Below are 27,818 nucleotides of genomic sequence, written 5' to 3'. Positions count from 1 at the left end.
TGGCGCGGATCCAGCTCGAAGCCAAGAGAGGAGAAGGCGTTTAAGAGAGAAGCGGTGGCGACGACCACCTGTAACGAAACAGGTTCGGCCATTTACGGGATATTACCTCCGGGCGAATTCTGACGTTCCATTCGAGACAGCTTGGCGACGTGCTCGAGTCCAGTCGTCCACCGTTCACCAAATTTGCCTTCTTGCACGCGCCCGCCCGCCTCCTCCTCTTTGCCCGCGTATGCGCATGTGTGTACGCGTGAATTTTTGAACGGTGGATACGTAATGGATGGGTGGATGGATGGATGGATGGATGGATGGAGGAGAGATTAGATCGATCGGTCGTTGTGCTCGTTTTATTCCTACTTTTTTCAATTGGATCGTTAAACTTTGGATCTTTCTCTTTTACTTTACCAAGTTTTAAAATAGAATTTATTATTAATTAATATGTATACGTATCTTCAATTCATCGTTCGTAGCGAAGAAGAGACTTTTGATTAAATATTTCGATTCTTTCCATGTACGTTAGATTAATCTGTCGAACAGTTAATAGAAAATAAAATCTAGTGATCTGGTGATTATCTAGTAACTACGTCAGATAATACGTTTGTAGCGAAGAAGAAACTTTTGATTAAATATTTCGATTCTTTCCATGTAGATTAATATGTCGAACAAGTTAATAGAAAATGGGAATAAAATCTAGTGATCTGGTGATTATCTAGTAACTACGTAAATCAGATAATACATTCGTAGCGAAGAAGAAACTTTTGATTAAATATTTCGATTCTTTCCATGTAGATTAACATGTCGAATAAGTTAATAGAAAATGGGAATAAAATCTAGTGATCTGGTGATTATCTAGTAACTACGTAAATCAGATAATACGTTAGTTCCAATTGGACGAGTTAACAGAAAATGTAGAGTAAAGTAATCTAGCGATTATTATCTAGTAATTATCTAGTAACTATAGTAGGTCACTTTACGTGTCGTATCGAGTAGAAGGTGTAAAGTAATTGAGCTAGAGAATAGGTATGTTGAAAGTGGTAGGCAATCAAGTGGGTAGCAAGTATGGCGGTGTGAATGAGATTTTAATAGATGTGGATGTAGGTGTGTGTTCGGAAACAGGCGAATGACGTAATAATTGATTTATGGTTTTGGGTTGATGTGTAAATGCACACGCGTATTCATACTTCCTGTGACGTCGTAAATGTTGATTGTTACTCCGGTTGTAATGGGATATTTTATTATCCGGCTAAGCGTCGATTATAATCTTGTATAATTAGGATAAAATCTGTACGGTATCCGAGCAACATAATAAATTAGCAATAATCGATTGGCTATTGTTTACCTATCGTAAATTAGCGGGCTATTGTATAAAAATAACTGCCTTTTGAGATAGAAGTGCGATTAATCGAGTTGTATCGCGTTCAAAATACATTTGAATTTTTATCTCGACGAAAATATATGGAGGGGTTGCAGTTAAAGGTGGAAACAATCGCGTTAATTAAGATAGAGTTGAATTTTGATAATTAGTATTTATATATTTATTATTTGTAATAGATAGAACTGTTTATAAATTTATGGGGAAGATAAGATATAAAATGCTATCTAGATTTTATTTTTTTTTGTTTATGTAAATATTTGCATAAATATTCACAGAATCATAATAATAACAAGTATATATGGTCGTATATTATTTATGACGATTTTCCATCGTTAACCGATAGTTAGAGTGAAAGATGGAAAATATTATTGCGGTAGATCTTTCAAATATTAACATTGGGAAGCTTGTAACCCGGAAGTGAACATCGATCACTTTAAATAGATAGATCGTTTACCTCCAAGTGTTCCACCATTTATACCAAGAATAGTGTACGTGCGACGTTCGGGTCAATGATTTATCTGGCTTTCCCTTTCTCCAAGTAATTTTCAATTGCTACTAACAAATCCCCAATAAAATTCCAACACTTTAAAACTCATTTTTTTTTACTATCGTGCACGATACAATCAATTTGCATAAAATTAAACTAAAATTAAAATTACCTTTAAACGATCTATGACAATTAGTAAAACTCAAATATTATCGTAATGCAAAAAAAAAAATTTCCAAGGATCCCCCTCCAAATTGTTCTCGAAATAATGTTCGAACGAAATCCTCTTGGCGAATAAAAGGATATACGTACTCGAGGAGGCATACTACGCTCGGTAGAAGCACGTGGGCGGTAGATCGCGATCGATCGTGGATCCACGAGCCGGTCATGGGCTCGATACACTCACTCTCTGGTCGATGGCTTTCGTTCCTTGCTTTGGGACCGGCTGGAATCGGGCCTGGGGCACGGCAAACCTGTTAAGCCGATGAACCTGTAATCACGCGCGAATTTCGAACGAGAAACCAGCCCTTCTGCACCTCCGAGCAAGAAACTGAAATCGCCTGGTTAACTTAGGAAAGAAAAAGGCAGGGGGACGATGACAGAGGAGGGCTCGTTTCGAGTTCGAGAAGGAATGCATCGCGTGATTAGAACTCCTTTCTGTGTGTGATGATCCAAGATCTTCGAACGGAAAATTCTTAATGATGAAAATATGACAATTTCTTTTATTGAGAAATTTCTCTTCTTCCTCCTCTCTAATTTTTATTTTACAGACATCTGAGAAAAGTGTTTGAGACAATTTTTTTTCTGAAAAGAATTCAATCAATTTCATTCTTCAACGAGCAAGAATAAAATATTTTAATTCAACGGTCCAGATGCCAATCGTCTGATAAAACTAAATTTCAAATAAAATAACATCTCCGGTACTGACAAATTACTGGCAAAAATTCGAGGAACAAAACCACAAAAACGTATAAAAACTTCGACAAAAGAATACACCAATAAAATTCGCTTCTATAAAGAAAAATAAAATCCTCGGCTTAACGAGGAAGAACAAGAGCAAAGAAAAACCATTTTACCGGCCGAACTATCCGACAAAACCGTATCGACATGCAATGGAACAGCGAGGAACGGGGAGAAACAAGGCGAAATCAAGATGCGGAGAAAGAAAAGGAAGCGCGTACAGAATGGGAATCGGAGTTGTAAAAAGCACCTTGGGCAAAAAGCGGCCGGTTAAATGGAAGGCGTGGTACAGATGTACAGATTTCTTTGCGCGGAGGGGGCGTGTGCCCTCTCAAGGGTGGCCTTTCGAAACCGTGGACCCTCCCCCAGCGAAAAAAATAATCGAACTCGTTCCGAAACGAGGGGTTAACGATGATCGACAAAAAAGAAAAACTAGAACGGGCTTACTATAGTGATCGATAATTACTGACTTGCACTACGAAGCCAATGACCTAACCTATCTTAGATGATACCGCAAGATAGGTTATGTAACTGTCTTGAAACACTATCTCCTTCCTTTTCTTTATATTTATTTTTCTTTATTTTAACGCGTACGTGAATCTGCTTGGTAATTAATTTAATTTAATTATCAAGATTGATATATATATATATACATTGACGAGACAGTGATTGACTTTATTTTCGAAAATTAATTAATTAAAAAAGGAGAAAATTGTAAGATATAACAACAAATCGAATGGAACGCCTTACTAGATACCTTGGCGCAGGGCTACCAAATTTAACGAAACGATTCTCTAGACGGCTGGGCGCCAACCACGTGGATGGACTGCGAAGAAGAAGCAACGACGCTCGATCGAGATACGCAAAGAGATCGATCTGGTGATATGCAAAAGTCATTGACTCGCCGCGATCGTTCCGGAATAACGGGCACGATGATCAAGATCGAACCGTACACGCCGCGCCCTTCGGCCCCCTCCCCCTCCTTCCACCGTAGGGCCCATTCTTTCTCTTCCCCCCCTCCCTTGTTCTCGATCTTGATCCCGTGGATCGCGATACGATACAAGGATCGCGGGAGCAAGAAGTCGTGTTATTACAGGTTAGCAACGAAATGACAGACGTAACGTGTGCGCGCCCTTCTTCGATCATTCTTTCTTGATACATTGTCCGCTTTATTCGTGCTCGAAACGATGACTCGACGGAATAAAAGATTTCAACGCGTCGGAATTTAACGAATTCGAAAGCGTCGGAAAAAAGAGGGAGATAGGGAATTTCTCTCTTCCTTTAGGGAAATTCTTTTTTCGTTTCGAATTTCTTTATTTCCCCTCATCTAAAATAGTTTCTTTTTTTTTCAGAATTTATATACCTCGAAGCAAAGCACTTAAGAGCGTTCTCTCTTGTCGAAACTTTCTTTCTTTTGATGCGCCTACCTAGAAATTGCGTAACGACAACAACTAGAAGCAACGCCATCCCATTAAAAGAGGGGAAAGAAAAAGAATTGAAAGAAAAGGAAGAATAAGAAAGAAAGGAGACTTTCGAAACATTCCAACGAGCTGAATCGACCGACTCGCTGAGAAGAATCCGAGAAACTTGAGTTTATCGCGATTGATAATTGCCACCCCATTCCGCATTCACACCTAATCGCTAATCGAACGATCCACTCCGATTCATTCGCCGATCGTGGTAATTAACGGCGGGAAAATATTTCGAACGAAGGATATTATTAGAGTGGCCGCTTCCGTGTTATTAATCGACGTTTTCTCTCACCACGATGTTCCTCTATCCACGTTCGTGATACACGAATGACTTAATAACATCGCGAAACATTACGAATCTCCTCTCATAGTGTTCCTCCTCTCTTCCCTTTTCCTTTTCCTTTTTTTCCCTCTTTATTTCAACCACCGAGAGACCGAAAATCATGCAACTTTCGATCGTACAAATTATACACGGATACTTACGTGTACCCGCCGAATGCCCGATAATTGCTGGAAAGTTACGTTGCACGCTGTAATTTCGGGTGAAAGTTCGTATCATCCGTAATTTCATTTCTGCTAACTCTCCCCCCCGCTATAACGGGGAGAGGGTGTACGGGGAGGGCGCGGGAAAATATGAAAATAAGCGTCGAGGCGTTGCGGTTTCGGGGCCCACGTGGCCAATTCGATCGCTCGCTTGAAATCCAACTTGTTCGGTTTGATCCTTCGGCCACAAGTTTCCGAGAAAAATTGAGTGGTGGTATGTGTAAGGTGGATACGTATGGGGGGCGGGGTTTAATTAGAAAGTTTGCGGTTCCCTCGTTAGTATTAATTTTTTTTTGGGACGGATATTATTAATCGAGATGATATTATTGACACGAAAATTGCGGAGTTAACGAGTTAATTTAATGCCGGTTAATTTTTGTTTGATTAAATTTTTTCGAATTTGCGTAACGAGTCAATTTTCGGACACGATCGGACAGACCGATTATCGTAAATGGGATCTTTCTTTTTTTCTCTTTCTTCAACAACATGATTTTATTTTATCTTATTTTCTCAAAGAAATGATTAATCTTTAATTAATTAATCTTTATTTCTAAAAATCATATTTCTTTATTTTATATTGCATTTCACGGAAAAATGTTTTAAATTTCATAAATTCTAAGAGTATAGTAAGAATTGTAAAAAAGGAAATTGCAAAGTTTTCGAGGAAGAGAAATTTAAATTCGAAAACCTTGTCAAGTCGCGAGTCACCAAAAAAGAAAAGAAGAAACTAATCGCGCAAATTGCTAAACCATCAAAAGATTCCTGGAATGGTAATAATTCCAAAAATCGAAACATCGAAATTCCACACGTCACCTTCGCTCTCTATCCACGAGAACGAACGTGAAATATCCTAGGGACAGCCGGCTGCGATAGGTTGAATAATTTCACGCGGCTCGTTGGAATCGGTCGTGACAGAAGTCGTTTCGAATACGTTCTGCATTGTAGCGTCGAACGTAAGAAGCCGGACGAGCGTGCATGCTTAATAAATTTCACGTGGAGGCAGGTTTATACACCGTGGAACCCCTATGGCGATTGGTTCGAATCTAGGAATAAATCACCGCCGCCCGTATGAAACCGGCCACTTACCTCCCAACTCATCCTCGATGCTGGAATTCCACCATCTCTCAATCCGTTTCGTTTCTGAGATTGGGGCTCGTGGTGAAAAAAAAAGAAAGAAAGAAAGAAAGAAAAAAGGAATAGATCGATCGTAAATTCGAAAATTTCTTTAATCAATTGGACATATTAAAATATTTTTCAGGATGGCGATCGATTTGTAAATCCATTTTTATACCACTTTGTTTTTTGTTACAATTGTCTTCCAAAAATATATACAGGTAACAACAAAATAAAAAATATTGCAAAGAAGAAAAACTTAGTGGAGGAATTTTGAGAATACACACTAGGGATTTTTGTGCTTCCTCTTTCGTAACCTCGAAGGAAACTTGTCCTCTTCGATCGATCTTAAAAACCATCCGACAAGCGTCCGTCTTTTTTCATCGATTGACGATGCATTAAATGCATTTAAGGGACAACAAGGGTCGCGAAATAAAGGAAGAATGGTGGGAAGGAAGCGAGAAAAAAGCGGAATGAGTTATGACGGAAGGAAGAAGTCTCGACGAGGGAGTTTTCGTGCGCCTCTTCAAACGATCGCCCCTCGACACGGTACACGTTAACACGTGTAAAAGGGACGAATGATTAATTAAACGGAGGGCAGAGACACAGCGTGAAACGTCAGAGTGAATGATCGTGAGAGTGGTATCTGGTGGTTTCTTGCCCAAAGGAAGGAGAAAAAGGGCCAGGGCTTTCGTCACGGATCGTACATCATCCGTCGAAAAATCCCTAGACCGTTGTTCCAGCGATTTCATCCTCGGAGCCACTTGCCCGACGAATGATGGCCTTAAATCGGCGAGCATAAGACGAAGAAACGAAACGATGATTCGTAAACTCGTTTCGACCAAATCGACTCGCTCGTGAATTTTCCTCTCTGCTTTTTACAAATTAATTCACGCAACGAAATAATGGATCCTAAAAGTTTAGAGGTTATATGATATACAATTGTCGATAATTATCAAACTCTCCCAAAATAATATAAATCTCTTCTCATCCCGAACAACTCCATCATCCCGCTCGCTCATTACCAAACCAAGAAAACTACCTACACGCAACTTGTAAATCCGACCTAGTCACGCCTCCACTCAACCGCCACTTCGTACTCTCTCTCTAACGAGCCAGCCCAGAAAATACCTTCGAGAACGATCCGTATCTCGCTAATCGATTCGACCAACCATCACAACTTTACTCTGCGCGGAACAATTCGATTTTTTTCTCATTCCAATCTGAATTCCAATTTTCATCCCCGCGATGACGAGTCAGTTCGTTAAATCCATCCGCTCTCCTTTCCTTTTCGAAAAATAACGTTGAAAGAGGATTCCAACGTCAATTAAATCCTTCCTGACCCGGAACACGGCGGACGATCGCGATCACGTCGGTGTGTACGCGATTTATTCCTCCGATTTTATTCACGTTGGCCGGCTGACTAACGTTGGAGTGGCACGGCGTGACAATAACCGCCACGATCGAGATCGGCGGCAGGGGAGAGAAGAACGGACACGGACCGACGACAAATAGGCTGCACGCACCACTTCTATTATCTCCCGCGAAATGGGCGCCTTCCTCTTGCGATTCTCTTGCGTGGGTGTCACAATCCTCGCTTTTCTCGTCCGATTCCTTTTACCTTTCTGGATAAAAGGAAATTTTTCTTTTCTTTTCTTTTTTTCGGCAGGTTCTTTTGGATAGATGGATTCATTTTGAAGTTTATTGTTATTATTTTTCCATTTTTTGATGATATAACGATTCTTTTCCCCCGTTTTTCCTTTGGTCGAATCGAAATTGTAGGTCCGCGTTGACGAGGCACGTTTTGCACGGAGTGAGGAGGGAAGGGAAGCGAAAATGGGATGGTCGGTGTGCAAGGAATGCACGTTTGAAATTAGAATGACAAAAGCCGCGCCCTAATGGCCGTTAAAAGGCCCCCGATGTGCCGGAACACGCTAACGGATCAGAGAAACGCGACTCCCGACATCGAAACGGGGACTAGAAACAAGCTGCCAAGTTGAAATGTACTTGAACGGTGGCTTTTCATTCGTTTTATCCGGGATTCATCTAAAGTGAAACAAAATACGACGGAATACGAATACGATAGTAATAATAATAATACCTATTTACACAGAGAAAATATTCCATTTAATCTCTTTATTAAAAATTCAATCTACTTTCCAAAAAGCCAATTCAACGTTTCTGTGCAATAATGAGAAAATAATCTTGTTGAATCATGTTCGTATATTTTATTTTATTTACAACTTTCACGCAAAGAGGATCCCAGGATTCGATCCAATCTCTTTTTAAAAAAAAAAAACAATAAAATCAAAAAATTCTCGATCAAATTATAAATGTAACCAAATTATATATTCTCACAAATATTCATCAGGAATTCATACTATAATGACACGCTAATTATCCCTGTCATTGGCTGAAAAAAGAGAAAAAAGGAGAAATAAAAAATACTCTGAGAAACAAGCGAGAGATATTTCTGTGGACGATGTACGCGGGACAATGTGTACCGTGCCAATCTCGCCAGGCATAATAATGCCAATTACACCGAGCAATAAAGCTGTCATTACGATTGCATGAAAGTGCATTCCGTTCACCGGACCTACCGCAACGTGCGCAAGGGTGCACCGATGCTTTTTTTGCGCCGATTAAACGCCGGCCTCGGCTTCAGGCTCGAGGATTCTTTCAAAAGGATCCCTTCTTTTCCCTCTCTTCCCTTTCTTTCTCTCTTTTTTCGTTTGCTCGCGTGTGGGACACGTTATTACGCAGTTAGCGAATTACATCTCTGTCGTTACGCCGCTTCCGTCAAAGATCCGTGGAAGATCAGTTCAGTTGTACTTTTATCTCCCTCGTCGATTTTTCTTCTTCGTATTTTTCGTATTCATATGATGACGCGTTGTCTAAATAAATTTAGACAAATCATATTATCCTTATTCGGAATCAATGTTGAAGAGGAGAATTTAAGAAGTGGTGTGGGGAATTAAAATTTATTCACCCACGTTGTGAATAAATTTTAAAAGGATATGTATCTTTATTGCAACGGGTATCTCTCGGATTAATTCGAATAAATCCGTTTAAAAGCAAAAGGTAATTTATTCGATATTTATTTAACGATAGAGTAGAAATGAGTTCGATCGGTTTCCATTTCATGGTTACGAGCTGCAGACATTTGTGTTTATCAATACCGCAATCTCGACACGCGGAACCATGAGCCGTGCATACACACGATCGGGTGAACGCTTAATCGATTTAACGAAATCATTAAGCAAGCGTTCAGCCGTGATTCATTGACGCGTGTCTAACAGCAAACTGTCGCAAATTCTCTCCTCTAAATTCTTTTTCCTTTTTCCCCTCCAAATTAACGATATTTCCAACTTTACATCAAACAATCGAACTCGATATATATATACAATCCTGTTCGAATCGTAAAAGCCTTTCGAATTTTTAAAAAGATTGCGAGTGAAAATGTTCCTTCCTTCGAATATCTATATTCGGAATACATACACGTATATTCATTATGTATTACATAAATTGTAATTGACGAAACGAAAGATTTCAATTCCTATTCGTTAAAAGCGAAGAGCGTATAATGAAGTATAGACGTTGAAATGGGAGAAATGAATCGCGCTTAACAAGATGGAAGATAATATCTATTCACGAAGGATGCATAAAGGAGATCAAGATCGGGGTAAAGTCGTTTCGCAACGTACGACGGATTTTCAAAAGTGTCAACTCCACTTTTCAATTAGACGCGTATATATAATCGCGTTTGGAAATGCAATTCTTGCAACGATATATGCGCCCAGCTGCGCTACAGTTCCCGCGAACAGTTGCGCTTTTGTTTTCGATTAATCGAATCTTGGCCTTCTTAAACGCGCCAACAAAAACAAGGATATTTTTGTGCTCTGCTTTTCTTCGTTTTCCCTTAATCGCCGTGGACGATTAAACGCCGTGAAAAAATTTTCCATTCCGAGAAAATCGTATGTGTAATCGAGATAAATAATTGGCGGTGATGTCAACGTTAAACCGGTATTTTCTATTCATTTATATTCGATTATCGCGTTCTTAGCATCTTTCGAGACGAACATGTGAGTATTTTGAAAAGGGTGTTTTTAAAACGTTGAGGGAACTGTGCTCGAATTTAGAAGAGAAAGAATTGTACGATTTTTGAAAAACTAGGATGAGTATTTTCATCCTCTCTAATCCCTATGAAAATTATGAAACTGAAGAGGGATATCGAACACATCTATAAACTATCCAGCAAGAAAGGGAGAATATTCTAGCATCGGAGATTTACTCAATCACGATCTTGCATTTCTTCATCTCGCAAATGATTAATAGTTCACGTCCGCGGGACGACGGAAATCACTTTTCAAAGAGATGGAGTAGAACGTCTGCTGAACATAGATGACTTTATTGCGAGCTTTCAATATCCGATTTATTTTAAACTTGCTTTTTCACTTTCTTTCCTCTTCAAAATTTTTATATATTCAACCTTAAAAATTAAATATCCGTGAAATAAAATCTCTTTTGCGCGTAGCTACCCATGTATAACCTGAGTCGCATTTTTTTTCTTTTCTTTCTTTTTTTTTTTTCCACAGATGACAACACACCAACTCCAATTGTGGAGAACTCGTCCAAGGGTAAAATTTACTTCGATGGCCGACGCCGCAAGCGCAGGTCTTTAACCGAGAAAAAGGAGCTGGAGGAGGACGAGATGTACAAGCAGTTCGTGGGACAAGCCGAGGGGCATCGAAATTTTTTACGAAACGATGCCAGGTACGAGAGTTTCTTTTTCTTCTTCTTCTTCTTCCTCTTCCTCTTTTTTTTTCAAAGAACGTTTTCTTTGATCGGTCGTTAAGTTTCTGGTAAATTCTCGAGGATATCTCAAGGGGTCTTAAACGTAATTTGATGCAAGTTAAGGGGGAAACGGATGGAAAGATCGCTTGTTTAATATTGGCCGTGATGGATGGGCGTAGGAAATCAGATTTGCACCTTGTAATTGAAAGATTATGGATATTAAAATGTATCTGGCGAATTATTAATGATAGTCGGCCATAAAGAAAATTTCGTTTCCAATCGAGGAGAATCTTTAATCAATGGGATTAAATGGAGAATGATCGTGGAAATAAATATTGAAAAATTCGTGACATAATAACAACATATTCTATACATTATAAAGGTATAAAGTAAACTTATAAATATCACAAATACTTCAAAACTTCGTTTAAAAGAATACTAAATGTTGCGAATTGGCGAGTAATTGAATGGCGAACAAATTAAAAGATGTGTGACGATACGATCTCGTGTCTCGAATAGTGAATTTTGGATATCGCGATACAACGGTAAGTAATCGAGAGAGGAACAGTTGGTAAATGAGTACTTTCAACGCAAGGCAGAGATTGATCATCTTATTAATCTCGTGCCCGTTTGCATCATAAAATCGTGAAACGTCACAAATGGCAGCTCGTATTTTTTGGCAAATTTAACACGGTTCATCGGGCCACGAAGACGAGGAAAAAATTGCACGGTTCTTTTCGATGAACTTTCACGACTTTCTCGCGAAATATGGGGTGCGGTGGAATCCGCTTGAGGAACATTTCACGACAAATCGCCGTTTTACGAATAATTCCCAACCGAGAAAACTCTCTGAAATACTCTCTGAAATAACGTCGTGTTGTTTGATATTTTTTCTTAAATAATTTTTTTGAACGAGCGTCGAAAGGATCTTCCGTTTTATCTATCAGCCAGAGTCTTCTTAATCCGAATCCGTCGATTGTTAAATTTATCTAATTTCTCTCAAAACATGATTCGCTCGAAACAGTTACGAATCGGATGCAAATTACAGTGAGAAGGAGGCACAATGACCGAGCCCGTGTGAAAGCTCGATGGATCCGCAATATTCTAGCCAATGTGAACAGCCTAAGAGGGGGATCGTTTGAAACGTTACAGATACTACTCCGTGGAGAGAAGACGAAATGATCTGAGCGAGGAGTATGGCCAGGACTCGGAAATGGAATCGGATCCCTCCGTGACTTGGAGACCACGTAGAGCCTTGTCGAGTGAATATTTCATCGAGATCATGGTGGCCGCGGACGCGGAGATGGTGAGGTACCACGGCAAAGGTTTGCTCAGCTACATTTTGGGCCTGATGAGCACGGTAAGGAATCTTGTTCTTATTCTCGCATCTCGCGTTATTTATTATATTCATAATGTTATTTGGAGTTATTTATCTTCGAAAATTACAAAATACCTCGATAATCTGAATAAATTCTGAACGAACTTTTTATTTGTTTCTTCCAAGAATAAAAAGAGTAGGAAATAATAGCTTTATGTATAAAGATCTGTATAAAATATAGAGAGGCCTGACGTTTGTTTGAATATAAAATATCATTGCGTATAATAAAAAAAAAAATACAATGGTGGACTAAGAAAAGATAATAAAAAAGAAAGGTTGACAGATCGTGTGGGTGTATCGCTTTGTGCGAGCATGATTTTGGTAAAGCCAAAAAGAGAAATATCACCGTGCAGAGAAAAAGCGACTAGATCTAAATATTCAACGTCGTTGCGATTTTTAGTTAATTTCGAATCGTTCGAAAAATCCAATTCTTTTTAGTTACAATTCTTTGCTTTAATTTAGAAATTAAAAAAACTAACGGAAAGTACTCGATCTATTACAAATTCACATCGAAGAATATTCGCGCCATTTCCTCGGATTGGCTGTCTCAAGCCACCTCGAGGGAGGAGGAGAGCCTAAAAGTGTGACTTTCGCGTCATCTTTAATCAGCGTTTCACGGGCTGATTAAACTTCGTTGCGAGAGATTAGCAACTCCCTCGGGGTTGACGTAATGGACGTGGCTTGTCGCCGAGAGGAATACAATCCCCGGCGACGACAGGCCGAATCGCATTCCGCGAGATAACCGAGATCCCGGACATTCAGAAGGTATAATGCACGTGTTCCGGAGGGCCATAAATTTTCGAGCGGACGCCCCGCCCCACACGCGGACGGCCGTGTAAAATTCATTTGGCGAGAAAGAATAGAAAGTACAAGTTTGCACCTTGGCTAATATAAATCCGATCCCCGATACGATCGCCGCTACCTAACCAACTATTATGCCTTTAACGTTGACGCTTCGGCCGCGATTCGACTTTTGGAATCCGACTCGTTTTACTACTCGCTCGTTACACGAACAGTTTGGAACACGTGGCGTGACTTTAAAGGGTATTAACGTGATTAATACGCCCGAAAATTGATATTCTCTCTTAATCTGAATGGAAATTTTGTTACATGTTTGCACCAGCTCCCTTTATGTAGATAGCAATTCTCTCTTTTAGTTAATGCAGGGAGGAAGTAAAATCTTGTTAACGGATATATTGGGATCGAATTAGAAATACACGAAGATGGATCGTCAAATTCTTGTCAAGAAATCGAAACACGCGCCATATTGGATCCATCCGCGAAACTCTTGATCCCAACGCTACTCGCCAATCGAGCGGGTCCTCGGCGAAACGAACCATTTATTTCTTCTATTTTTGCCGGCTTCGCTAGGCGCCGCTTGCAAAACCAGACCAACGTGCATAAATTACGACAGCGGTTCGCGTTCCTGGAGAAAAGTGTAACGGATCGCAAGCAAGATCGGCGAGACACATCCCACGCTATTCAAATTTCCTTTGATTATCGCCTCTATCGATCTTACAATCGATCGTATACTATCGATCCGTTATACGCGTCGAATTAATAATCGTTTGAGAATAATTGCAGTAATCGCTCTTCGAGAAATTACTCATAGAGATAATTCCAGGCCTCGGAAATTTCCAAATTTGATGAGATAAAATTCAACGACTTGTTGACGAAGAATCAGGGAAATTTGGACGGAGATATCATCGATAAACGGACGTGTTTCGTGTAATTTGACGGTTAGCCTCGCGATTGTCAACCAGGTCATTACCATCCAGTCGGTTGCATATCCCACGCGAGACGGACCACACCTCGGAGAAGAGGGCAACATCCCACGAAGCGTCCGGGACTCACTTTCACGTGCCCACGCCCGTCATTCATACGACGATTCAATCAGCCGTCCCCGGCCTGTCGATCGCCTTTTGATATTCATCCTTCCTCTTTTATTTATTCATTTTCTTCCTCTCTTCTCTCTCTCTCTTTGCCGAATCGCGATGAAATCTAATTTGACATCGCGTCGAGCGCCGGTTTGATAAGTCGAGAAGATTACACGCTGGACGCGTATATGTTATCGATTGTCGCTAGATTATTGTGGATTTATAATAATTATTTGTTCATTTCTATAGGCATCTCGAAATGAACCTGGTTCAAAATAATCTAACGTAAATGCGAAAGGAGATGTTGATTCTTGATCGACGTAAAATCTTTAAGGAAAAAAAGAATCGAGGAGGTTAATGAAACTTTATCCGCGTTAACAAACTCTTTCCTTCGACGCAGCTTTCACGAGGCCAAGAGAAACAAGTTTGGAACAATCGCTACTAGGATGGGACTCGTTTCCACTATTTCTGTTGCTACTTAAATCACTTAAGCCACGTCCAATCTCGAAAACCATTTTAAACCGTCTTACGACCGGTCGATAAGATTACGGGGAGCAATCGGGACAGCATCCACGTATCGGATAGAAACGTTGGCGCGAAGAGAAGACTCGACAACGTCGACGATTGACCGAGTTTCGAGCGAATTTATGCCCGATGCACTGTGTCGACCCTGCGCGTTTAACAGTTATCTAGCGAGGAACGGCTCGATAATCGTGGACGCGTGCTTCGAGTTAATTGAAATATTAAATTTGCTATTACGTAAGCTGGGATAAACAAAATTCTTTTTATCATCGGCGAATGTGTCGAACGAGATATCGTAATTGATTAATCATGAATGTATAACGTTGAGTCTTGTTTCCCTATTCGATTCCTTCAGTAGTACAGGTCTATTGTTCAGTCTGACGCAATGCTGGAAGATCTCTTTCTCCACTGTACATGTGCTTCCTCTTCTCCCTTCCGACGTTCCTTCCAATGAGCTATCGAAAACAAAGAACTTTAACCCGATTCCTTTCTGCGCCTTTCTCAAAATCGGTGAGAAGAAGAGATTGAAAAATTGATCGGCATTAGCCTGAATAGTTCGAGCAACGGTCGGAGAGGGCGCAGGCAGCTGTCACCTCGATAAATATGAATTTTTGTCGCCGGTGTATAACCCATTTAACCATACCTGTTACAGCGTGGGGCGAGGATCCTCGTTCGAGCTCGACGTGACCACCTCGTGACGTGGAAATCGAAAAAACTTGCCTTCTCGCGCGCGCATTACGCGCTCTCCTCCCGGTGACACGATTCGATTCCTATACAACCGGTCCAACGAGGCCCTCCTCGTTCTCTTTTTTCCACCTTTTTGCCCGCGTTATCGCGCCCTCCCCTCGACGATCTCGATCGGTAAGATGGAACGGGCCGTGTGAATCGTGACGATGTTGTAAAGCTTGAAGGGTTATTGTGCAAAGTAGAACGTAGTAGAATTCGATTCGAGAAATTGAAATGCTCGTAACGTGGTTGGATATGCGTGAAATCGAGGGAATGTTGTTTCTTGTTCGTTTCGAGTATAGGATATTGACGGGAAAATGTGTTTATTCCCAGTGGAACAAAATTAAACAAATGTTTAATTTAGTTCATTTTTCTTTTTCTTTTTTGGTAGAAAAATGGGACCATAGATCGAGAAAGGGGATTGAATCGATTGGAAAGAAATTGTATTATTGAAAATAGGATAGGTTGAGGTTGATGAATAATATTACACACGTCAATAGTTTAATCGAGGATAAAATCTACATAAATATCGTGTGAATATTTAATTATAATTGTAAATTAATATTAAATATTATTATAATTTTTCTATATTTAAATGTGATCTAATGATTATTTCTCACAACATACCGTTTCTTATGGTATATTTTTTTACTTTATTTATGTTCTAGTTTACACAATATTACAAGTTGCAGTGTGTATATCATTATCACAGAATGAACGTATAATTTATTGTTTAATTTATACATATTTTCACAATTATTTCCAAAATTCTTATTAGAAAGATTATCTCCTCCCTCTATTTCTGGTGTGAGGATGATTCTACTTCTTTCGATTCCCTCCATTCGAATGAAAAAAAAAAAAACACGTCCTCTTACAAATTGCATACATCTCCAAACAAAGAAAAAAGAAATCGATCAAAGATAGAAGAAAAACCTAAAAAGAAAATGCACGGGGATAGAATTTCCATCTCGATTAATTCGTTCAGCCAATTAATTCATCTCGCTTTCGCCGTATCATTGTCGGCCAGATAACGATCGACAGCACCACTTAGAACACCTGTTCTTGCCTCAATCGTTTCTAAACGCCCTGTCGAGGAGCCATTTTGAAACGCCACGCGGTCAGTTGAAAAAAAAGAAAAAGGAAAAAGAATAAATTTACAAGGCAAATCACGCCGGACCGTGGTTTGAAACGGCGTTTAATCAATCAATTACCAGCGAGCACAAGCTGGTGATCCTGCACGGATCTGTTGTAATCGTGCTAACCGTTTCCAGAGCAGAAATCTTTGAAGAAACAACCGCGATGGAGTAACATATCAGCCGAGGAATTATTCCAATTGAACGCATCAACGCCCCCTCCCCCTCCCCCCTTCGTTTCATCTAATAAAGTTCGTTTCAATTCGAGACGGCTGGTTAATCGCTCGAAACGAAGATTTTCTGGGATCAGTAAGTAAATTGGGGGATTAATAATCCACGCGCTGTCTTGTAACGATTCGTTATTGAACAATTAGGGGTCGCTTTAATTGCGGATCATAGTTAAGGGAGCAGACAAGAATTAATTGGGATCGTTTGTAGGAGCAGCTTGTTGCTCGAATCGATTCGAGGATTTTCGATGAGTAATAAATAAAATGCTTCTTCTCGATCATAAACTTTTTCTCTAATTTCTAAATTTTCAAATTTAATTTCCTACTCTCTCTGCATTTTTTTTTCAATCCGTAGAGACTGCAACTTTTTTCCCCAAGCATCCGATTAAACTAAATTCCTCCTTCAACGTGGTATGATAAAATCGTGAATCAGACGAAACTACGAAATTCACGTTGGTCACATCGAATCGTCTTATCCAAAAGTTATTTGCTCGACCGATGGGTTGAGCAAAAGGAGCAAAAAAAAAAAAAAAGAAAGGAAAAAAAACGGATTAAAAAGTGGCCTGTAAACGTGGAGTAAGTAGCGTGTAATTAAAAAGCAACGAGGAGAGGATCTTGACCGATGTAATCGAAGAGCAGCCACGCATCCTCCGCGTTTTATCATACGTCCCACGGATTCGTTCCAAAGGGAGATTGGGCGATCCCTGTTGGGATTCGAGACACGCTACTAATTAAGACTGTGTCCCGCATTGTTTATGCACGGTATGTACGTACTCGTTTTGCTCGTGCCTCGTGTCTCGTCTCTTTGATACTTTCCTTCTCCAAGGGCCTCGCCCTTTCCTCTTCGAACCACTCATCAACGATGCGATCGGGCTCGCCTCTGTAAAAATCATTGTCCCACCATTGATTATTAAACGAGCGTGGTTCACGAGTAAGAGAAGATTTCGAGAAGGATATGTATATATATATATATTCTTTTTTATTTGAAATTGTAACGAGAGTTGAAGAGAAAATGTTTGAATAAAATGTTTGAATTCTCTGTAATCGAGAAAGGATTGAAATATTTTTATGTATAAATTATGTTGAAATTATTTCGAAATCATTATCGTTCTGTTTTATGTCTCAAATTTTGTGTTGAAAAGAAGTTAAAGAAGTCGTTAAAGATAATTGATAAGAAGAATTTGAATAAAGAAACTTTTGTTATTTTAATGATTCAAAGATAGTTTCTGTACGATTTTTTGTCTGTTTCTTCCGAATGATTAAAATTTTTATGTTTCTATTTATTCCGTTTTATCTTTGAGATATTATTTTCAAAATAATATATCCGTCTAATTTATCTTGCTTGAATTTAAGAAAATATTCAAAAACGCAAGGAATATGAAAATTGAAATAATTTTCACCACTCTTTTGTAATTGAAACTCAACGCAAGAGAATTCGTTTCAAACAAATCTCAAACGAAATAAAAATTCCAAGTTATTTGCATTTGCAATCAATCATACGCTTGAAAAAACGATTGGATAATTCAAATATCTTGAAAGTAGTTCGCGAACTTCCCTATAAGATTCGATTGATTTATTATTATTATAAGCGACAGCTCTGAACTAGTTATTTATAAGTCGTTATCGAGTTTAGAAAGTTAAAAGAAGCGTAGAGGAACGAGGATTTGCGTGATAGGCTCCTGATAGACTAATCAGACGAATGTTATCGTAGGAGAGGACATAAATTAGAAATTTCTTGCTTAAAAAGTTTTTGTTACATTTCGCCTTTTTTCGCTTAATTAACGTAATTACGTTAACGCATTTTTATTCGATCCTAATGGAAGTATTTGTCCAAGTATCTTCGACAAATAAATTAAGCGAAGGGAAACATTAATAAAATAATCTTTACGGGAAAAGATTATTAGAGACGCTGAGAAAAATTGATAAAAAAAAACGTTAAAACATTTATTTCGATAATAATAATACTTCTTTTACTTTTTTTCTCTAGTGAAGGCAAAAGAAAAATTCTATTCAATTGCTGCATCACAGCTTGAAACTTTAAAGCTGCTATATCGAACTCTGATTAAAATAATAAAATAATAAGAAATATAGAATAAAGATGAAAATTCTTCTTCTTTCAGGTGTCACGAATCTACAAGGATCCGTCCATCGGTAATCCAATAAGCATATCGGTGATGAGCATCGTTCCAATTGATAAAATATTCGGGGTTAGACGTACCAAGGGTGAGGGGATCGCAGCGGCAGACATGTTGAATAAGTTTTGCCGATGGCAACAGAGCAACAATCCGAATGAATATTCGCCAGGACATTACGATACTGCTCTTCTTTTGACCAGGTACTCGTTATCACTAACCTATTTCAAAATGCTTCCAAAACTTTTCTAATATAAAATTTTGTAAAATCGTTTATAAAGACTCTTCTAACGCTCCACTAGCTAACTTCCTCAGAAATCTAAGGATGGACTGATACTCTGGTGTGTATCTCATTATTAGATTTGTTTATTGTTATTTTGCCAGCGATTGATCGAGTTAGTCATTATCGATTCTCTAGCGTGGGAGAATACTTTTGTACGTAATGTAATGAAACGTTGATCATGAAACATTCACTGAACGATCTCGATCTCGTTGTTGGAATTATAAAAGATTCGTTAAAATTACGTGAAAGCAATATCAAGTTGTTGAAAATTTAAAGAAAAAGAAAAAGTATTTTTAAAGGGTATTAATAATATTAAATAATAAAGAGAAATATATTTACAGGGAAAATCTTTGTCACAATTCTGACCAGAGGAATTGCGACACTTTGGGATTGGCCGAGTTGGGACGAATGTGTTCACCAAGATCCTCGTGCGCTATAGTTCAGGATAATGGTCTGGCTGCCGCATTTACAATAGCTCATGAGATTGGTCACGTGTGAGTAAAATTATCATGCGTTTCATTCGCACATCGATTCTTTTGAAACAACATGGAATATCTAATATTTTTATTAATAATTACGAATTATTATGTTGAGTTATCGTAAAATAGAAATATAATAAAAATTCTTCTCCCAATCAAATATAATTGTCGCAGCTAATTTTTGATATTGTATTAATATATTAACATGATTGCACAAGATTTGATCTAAAAATCTACTTGCATTTTAGATTGGACATGCCCCACGACGATGACGTGAAATGTGCAGCCTATAAGAATCGTTCCGGAATGCACAACATAATGTCGAGGATGCTGGACGATAACACCTTTCCATGGGAATGGTCGAAATGTTCCCGACACTACGTCACCGAGTTTCTCGAGTGAGTCAGTCATTACCTTGACAGGCCACTAAGCCATCTTCGTTCCGAAAAGCGTGACACTGATAGATCGCCCCTTGAACACATCTCAGACTTCATTAGTCTAGAATTTAGGATTTGCTTTTTTTTTCGTCAGGCCGCCGATGATCACGCGTATTCCTTGGAGAATATTTAAAGAAATTTTAAAGAAATTTGTCAGTTGTTTCTTTTGAGAGAGAGAGAGATCATAGGCAAATCATAGAATCAATATAAAGAAAGCATAAATTATTTATACTATAACAAGTTTAAAATCAACAACTAATAGACTAAAATTTATCCAGACTCTTCTCAAATTGAAAATATCATCGTGTCATTTTTCCTCCAAGTTACTCGAATATTATATTACATTTTATATTATATTAGAGAGACTGAGAAAATGGGAAAACTAGGAGAAATCATGACTCACTGCACCCGTTGGGAAGAAATCCAAATTGGATTCGATCGGACAACTCTCGATTCTGCCGTGAATTTTTCTGCGAAGAAGGCGACTCCTCGCTTAGGAATCCGGTTCCGCTGCATTTCTGAATGACCGCCGCGGATCCCATCCGTTTCCGACAAAAATTCGGTCCTCGAATGATGCACGAGCCCCCCTCCAGACGACCCGTTCAAGTCTCGTGAAATTCGTTTCAGGGCCGGAAAGGGGGACTGTTTGCTGGACACGCCGGATAAGATAATGGAACGAACGGACCCGAGAAGGCTACCCGGGGAAGATTATTCCGTGAACAAGCAGTGCGAGTTGGTATTCGGTAACGGGTCCAGAATCTGCAATCACATGGTGGGTGATGGTAAGTCAGTAAGTTCTTATACGTATGTATTGTTGAAGGATGGATTATTTACGACATTGTTGTACGACTTTATTAATCGCCGTTGACCATTTTATAATTATCAATTCACAAGATCATTTGTTAATCCTTCTTTGAATTTTGAATCGTTTCTAAATTGATGAAAAGTGGTTTTCTTGCATGTAGTTACATTTAAAGTTTCAAAAAAAATGAGAAAAGAGAAGAAGATGATCACAATTATTAATTTTGATTGACTGTCTTTTTTTGAATCCATGAATTTAAGAGGTAGAAATATTATATTGAACGAAGAACAATATTGCAAAATTGTATTGATTATATTCACACTGAATTACCATGATCAAAATCTGTCAGAAATTATTCAGATTATGAGTTCGCGTTATTTAAGTTATTTAAGTTACAACAAATAATTATTTCGAGTATCGTGAACAGTGCGCAGCGAACGTAGTGCTTAAGAATTGAGATAAACTGAGCGGTTGGTTGGTTATCGGCCAGGCAGTGTGCAGAAGACTGTGGTGCACCACACCGAACGAAGACCATTACGATCACTGTCGTACCCAGCATATGCCGTGGGCTGATGGCACTTCCTGTGGCCGAGACAAATGGTGTTATCGAGGCGAGTGCGTCTCACGTAGTCTCAATCTCCAGCCGGTTGACGGCCAATGGGGCGAATGGGGACGATATGGAAAATGTTCGAGAACCTGCGGCGGTGGAATCAAGAAGAAATACCGCGAATGCGACAATCCACTTCCGCAGAACGGTGGTCGTTACTGTATTGGTGAACAGGTGAAATATAGAAGCTGTGGTACGAGGGAGTGCCCACCGGGAACTCCTGATTTCAGGTATTTTATTTTTCAAACTTCCTTTCACTTATTATACTTTATTTGAATTTAAATAACTTTGACGCATAGATTTTTTTTTTAAATATGAAATTTTAACAAAAGAGATAAAAAGAGAAGAATGTAGTAAGAATGTAGTAAATAAAAAGGTTATATGATAATTAAGAGAAAGAAGATTATAAAGAAAGAATTTATAAGCTTTACCATATTCAATTTCCATGATATCTTTACATTATAAGAAACTGGAAATTAATATAATATTCCTGAAGAAACTGAATTTAATTCTCAATAAAATATTCTCGACCTTTTCAAACCTTTCGCTATATTTTTCTTACTTATCTCCATATTCATATTCTAATTCCTATTTCAATTTTCAGGGATCAGCAGTGTTCATATTTCAATAACAACAATTTGAACATAAAGAATCTGTCGAGGGACGTTAAATGGCACGCCAAGAGTGAGTATAATAATCCGGATTCCGGCATATGGCCGAGAATGTCGTCGTTCGCTTCTCTCGTCCTCGAATTACAATTTCTCTTCTTTCTTCCTGGTTCACAGTATTGCCGCATGAACGTTGTAAATTGTACTGCGAAACGGACAGCAATCAGTGTTATCCGCTGGCGGAAAAGGTGATCGATGGAACACCATGCGACCAGGATACCTTTCACATATGCGTGAATGGCTTCTGTAAGCCAGCGGGTTGCGATCACGTTTTAAACTCGACGGCGGAACTCGATATATGCGGTGTTTGCAAGGGTGACAATTCCACCTGTCAATGGATCACAGGTTCTTATAACTCCACCCAATATGGTTACACAAGAATCGCCAAGATCCCAGCGGGTAGCAATAACATCGACATCAGACAACCCGGTTGGAAAGATATGATAGATGATGGCAATTATCTCGGTACTTGATTCGTATTTATCTCTCTTTGAGCTTCGAATAACGTGTATCTAATACCTTTCGAGATTGAAATTTTTTATTTTGAAAATACTTCTAAAGATTTGCCCGATTAAAATTAAATATTCTTTAAGAATTTTTGTCTGGAAAACTGTTAGAAGACTTGGAAGTTATTATTTCTTTTAGTTCAGTTTCTTATTTATACATTGTATTTTTAATGATTATTATAAAAATCTTTAATATTTAAACTTGAATGATTAAATATAAAAATATATTTTTATAATATAAAAGTATTGCAAAATACTTTTCCTAGGAAAATTCTTAAAAAATTAACAAACTTTATTATTATTGTTGAAAAATATTGATTTTCTTTAGCCTTACGACTTGGAGAAGGTGGAAAATATATAGTAAATGGCAACTTTAAAGTGATGACACAAAGGGTAATCGTAGATATTGGTGTCACTATAGAATACAGTGGGCGTGATTCGCGTGTAGAACGTTTAAACACTTCCAGACCGATCGAAACCGACTTAATCTTGGAAGTAAGTATGTGCAATTAATTTTTTTCAAAATAACCACATTCTATTAAGATTAATGAATAATTTGGTTAAAAAATAATGTTTCAGGTTTTATCAGTAAGCGAATTAAATCCACCCCAAATTAGTTACAAATATACAGTACCAAGAAAGATTTTAGAAAGTTATGAATGGAAACTGAGCGGCTGGTCGGATTGCACTCGCACGTGTCAAGGCATAAAATATCGTAAAGCTGAGTGCACGAATATTGAATACAAAGAAGTTGTCGCCGATGATTATTGTCGCGAATCGGAAAAGCCACGAGAAGAAAGTCAAATGTGTAATAATCACTGTGTATTAGAGTAAGTATATATTGTTTAAAATTTTAAAAATTAATTAGTTCCTAATCAAATAATCTCATAGATAATTAAATTATATTTCTAATTTTTGTTATAATATATTTTCATCATTTTAAAAAATATTTTAATCTTCTTTATATATTTCTTCATATATATATATATAAAGAAATATATTTCTTCTTATTATATTTCTTTATTATGATAAATTTAAAATATTATTTAGTAACTCATTATCAATCTTTATAATAATCATAATTGATTATAATTGATTTATTATTGATTACGATTTTCTATGAACGTTAAATACAAAAAATTATATTTTTGTAAATTATTCCAGATGGAATATCACAGTTTCCGAATGTTCTAATCATTGTGGCTTAGGAACTCGTGTAGTCACTTCTAGATGTATACAAAAATTATTAAATTCGAATCATCCACCCCGTGCAATTCCACCGCATTCGTGCGCTCATCTTGAGCGGCCAAATGAAACAGAATCTTGCATGGGACCCTGTGAAGATGCTCATTGGAGTTATGGAAAATGGAGTGTTTGCAATGCTACATGTGGAGGTGGAATTCAATATAGGACAGCTACCTGCATAGACTCCAATCAAAGAACAGTTTCTGAAGAGAATTGTATGGGACAAAGGAAAGTTTTAGAAAATGCATGTGCAAATGACCCATGTCCCAAATGGACCTTCAAAAATTGGAGTAATGTAATTATTTATCTAAATTATTTTGATTTTTTTTATATATTGAGTTAAATTAAGTTAAATAACATATTACATTAATTTAATAAACTTAAACTAAAACTTATCTATTGATCAATACATAAATATAATTGTTTTAAAACTAATTTATTTTTTTTTTATAATAGTGCTCAGTAACATGTGGCATAGGCAAGCAACACTCACGTTATGCATGTCACATAGAGAACCGCGTCGTTCCAGATAGTTATTGTGGTAAACCCCTTCCAGAAATTACTCAAGCTTGCAATTCTGGACCTTGTGAACAATGGCACAAGGGCGATTGGAGCGCAGTATGTAACAAAATTATTATTACATTATAAGTAGACATTATAATTACATTATAATATTTATACATTATATACATTATAATATTAATATTAATAAGTATAAAATGATTATAAAAAATTATAAGATTGTAATTAATAATTAATAATTATTTAAATGAAATATTTTAAATATATGAAATTTTTATTTGCCTAGTGTTCAGTTACTTGTGGTGAAGGGATAAAACGAAGAAAAGTCATTTGCAAGACTCTTGATGGAATTACAAGTAATAAATGTTCGGCTTCCAATAAACCAGAAGATATTACAGCTTGTGTATTAAAATCTTGTCCAATAGTGGTACATTCTTTCTTTTTGCTTTAATATTCTTATTGTTTATTTTATTCATTATTTTAATACATAAAATTATATAATTTTCCTACAGAATGTAACACCAATCAAATATTCTTCTGATCCACCATACGAAATTCCTTCCCAACAAGACAATGAAGTTCACGATATAATTTTCCATTATGGATATAAATGGCATACTGAAACACAAAAGGTTACTATTTGTACAATTATAATTCTCATTCAATTTTATGATTTTCACAATTTTAATTGTCAAAGATTTTAATAACTTTTGCAATTAAGTTTTAATATATAAATATAATTATTAAATATTTAATTTAAAAAAATAATAACCTTATCTTATTATTTATATTTCAGTGTTCTAGACCATGCATTAAAGGCTATATGAACACAACAGTAAAATGTGTTTCCATTGAAACAGGAATTGTTGCACCTGATAGATATTGCGATAATGAAAAGAAACCATCTACTGAGATTCTTTGCAATCGTTATCATTGTCCAATATGGATTACTAGTGATTGGGGCCAGGTTAGTTAATGAATAATTTATAAAATAACAACAATATCGATACTTTATTTATGATATTTAATAATACTAATATATATTTAACAATTTAGTGTAACGTAGAATGTGGATTAGGAACTCAATATCGACGAGTATATTGTCAAAATCCACAAGGTGAAAATATACCAGACGAAAATTGCCATGAGAGCGAAAAACCAGAAGCAGAGAAAACCTGTCGAAAAAGACTTTGTATAAATATTCTCCGCAAATGGAGAACTTCTAATTGGACTCCTGTAAGTACCATTTTTTTTTTATTATTTTCTTTTCAATATCGCTTTTTTTTTTATACTAAATAAATTAATCATAACCGATTATTTAATATTTATAACTAGCATTACTACACATTATTGCGAATGAAAAATAAAAATAAACAAATTTATAATTTTTTGCTTATAATCTTTGTGCTATATTGTTATTTGTTGTCATTATTTATATAAAAATATTATTTATAATAAAAGAAAATGATTTTATTAATTTACATATAAAATAAGAATTATAGATTGAATTTGCCAATCAAGATAAAATAATTAAATTAATTAAATTAATTCATTTGTGTCGATGTTGTAAATTTTTAATTTTACTATTGTTTTAAGTTATCACAGTTTTGTAATATCTATTAATGTTAATATAACTTCTAACATACTCTACAAAAAACAAATTTCTACAATGTATATGTAGAATGTATGTAACAAAGAATAATAATTCTTAAAAAAATAAATAAAAAATAAAAATTATTCATCTTATATAATAAAAATATTAATAATCCTTATTAGATTCTAATAAAATAAATTAAATTGAAATTATGTAAATTAAAAACATTTTTACTCATCATTGTTTTGTGGATTCTGAAATTTTTTAGTTTTATAATAAGTCTTGATTAGAATACAAAAAAAACTATTCTTTTTCATTAATGGGGAAGGAAGTGTAAATGTCAGAAGTCGAAAAGAGTTAAGACGTTTCCATCGCAGTTTGGATCGAACGAAAATGTTTTGCAGTGTTCGAAATCATGCGGTACTGGACTTCAAAGACGAAGGGTAGAATGCACAATGAGGAGAGGAAACCACGGGCCGGAAGTAACCGTAAGGGACGAGCACTGCTCGAGGCTTGGTCTAAGAAAACCGAGATCACAGAGGCCCTGTCGACGTATTGCTTGCAACTATATTTGGCAGGAAGGACCTTGGTCTGAGGTATCTTCATACCTCGCCGCTATGATCTATAATCTATCGATCATGTTTTGCATTGCTTGGCTCTTGATCATTTCGATCATTCCAATTTCCATATTCGGTTTTTTGTTTTGATTAAATTCTTTCGATCGAGTTTACTGATAAATTTGATGAATAAATAAGTCATAATTGAAAAATTATTCACAAATTTATTGTATTGTGATAATAATATTTGAAGTATATTTATAAAAAAAAAATATGAATTGAAAATATTAATCAATTTAAATGAGACATATCATATTTGATGATTAAATATACATTTGTAAACTCGATTTTGTATGTTCGACATTCAAAATTGGTTTGAAGAAATTGATATTCATTGGGAAGTTGTATCCTATTGTATGGTTCGAGGGACATTGTCTTCACTAATCTTTAACCAATTTTTGTTAATCTCTTCGATAAACAACTATAAATGATTCAACAATTATCACGACGATTATCATATATTTATATTTAATTTCAAATTTAAAAGAAAATTGATACATATCAACGATAGACACTTTTCAACCTTTTCCAAATCTTGGAATATTCCAAGATGCAATCCAAAATTCATATTATCCTAATATATCTAATAGTTTTTACGTTCCTCTGATGTTTCTTTCCATTTTAAAGATAAACTTTTTTATTTTATTTTATTTATCTCAAGAATAAATATAAAGAAATTAGCAATTACAATAAAACAAAAATATTTGTTTCTTCCACTGGATTCCATGTGAGAAATAGTATAATAATTCATCCTATTAACAATATAATAATTCTATGTGTTAATTCTAGTTGATTCGCAATTGCATATTTGATCATTCGAATAAGCATGCGATTTGTATGATCTTCTTGAAATATATTCTATTGATGCAGCATGTAGAAATCATCGATATGCATGACACGTGATATTGATGTCATTCATTATTCTTTTTTAATACCAATGCATAAGTTTATAATTTCATAAAGCATTCATGGAATATCATAATTCTATAAATATATTTATTTATTATATTTATTTCTTAATTAAAACGTATATTTATTTACCATCGAATGAGTCAATAATATACAGATTACGAAATGATTGTTTCATCGAAACGTTTCCACTTTAATTTATTGCAAAGAAAAATTATTACATGTTTCATTATTTTTATATATACAAGATATTGTAAAAAAAAAGGTTTGCATTTATAGTAATTGTCTGTTGTAAGAAAAATAAATAATAATTAATTTATATAATTCTTTTTTATAAGATGAAAATAATTGTAAGATAAAATTTTTAATGATTTTTAACAAAACATCAATTTACATATTTCATATTTTATGTA

The 27,818-nt window shown here is 36.5% G+C and overlaps 1 protein-coding gene and 1 long non-coding RNA gene across 4 annotated transcripts in view; one reads left to right on the top strand and one right to left on the bottom strand.

Annotated features, from left to right (window-relative positions):
* LOC108002084 (A disintegrin and metalloproteinase with thrombospondin motifs 9) overlaps positions 1–27,818 on the top strand; it is a 116,437-nt gene that overhangs the window by 81,130 nt on the left and 7,489 nt on the right. For 2 of the 3 annotated variants that reach the window (XM_062079146.1, XM_062079147.1), the window contains 18 exons: positions 10,543–10,720; positions 11,894–12,101; positions 18,725–18,939; positions 19,361–19,513; positions 19,747–19,896; positions 20,563–20,717; positions 21,232–21,574; positions 21,949–22,028; positions 22,130–22,477; positions 22,847–23,013; positions 23,098–23,348; positions 23,683–24,058; positions 24,220–24,381; positions 24,572–24,712; positions 24,798–24,917; positions 25,082–25,252; positions 25,342–25,521; positions 26,284–26,475. In XM_062079146.1, coding sequence (XP_061935130.1) covers positions 10,543–10,720; positions 11,894–12,101; positions 18,725–18,939; positions 19,361–19,513; positions 19,747–19,896; positions 20,563–20,717; positions 21,232–21,574; positions 21,949–22,028; positions 22,130–22,477; positions 22,847–23,013; positions 23,098–23,348; positions 23,683–24,058; positions 24,220–24,381; positions 24,572–24,712; positions 24,798–24,917; positions 25,082–25,252; positions 25,342–25,521; positions 26,284–26,475 — 3,590 coding nt within the window. The remainder of the gene's footprint in view (positions 1–10,542; positions 10,721–11,893; positions 12,102–18,724; positions 18,940–19,360; positions 19,514–19,746; positions 19,897–20,562; positions 20,718–21,231; positions 21,575–21,948; positions 22,029–22,129; positions 22,478–22,846; positions 23,014–23,097; positions 23,349–23,682; positions 24,059–24,219; positions 24,382–24,571; positions 24,713–24,797; positions 24,918–25,081; positions 25,253–25,341; positions 25,522–26,283; positions 26,476–27,818) is intronic. The other variant, XM_062079148.1, reaches the window with a different exon arrangement.
* Positions 20,143–21,237, bottom strand: LOC133666661 (uncharacterized). Its single transcript, XR_009831098.1, has 2 exons — positions 21,068–21,237; positions 20,143–20,694 (listed from the first exon to the last, which is right to left on the bottom strand). It is a non-coding gene; the product is annotated as an uncharacterized LOC133666661 (long non-coding RNA).

This window comes from Apis cerana, linkage group LG9, assembly GCF_029169275.1.
Source record: "Apis cerana isolate GH-2021 linkage group LG9, AcerK_1.0, whole genome shotgun sequence".
Taxonomy (NCBI): Eukaryota; Metazoa; Arthropoda; class Insecta; order Hymenoptera; family Apidae; genus Apis; species Apis cerana.
This window is presented reverse-complemented; position numbering and strand designations above follow the sequence as displayed.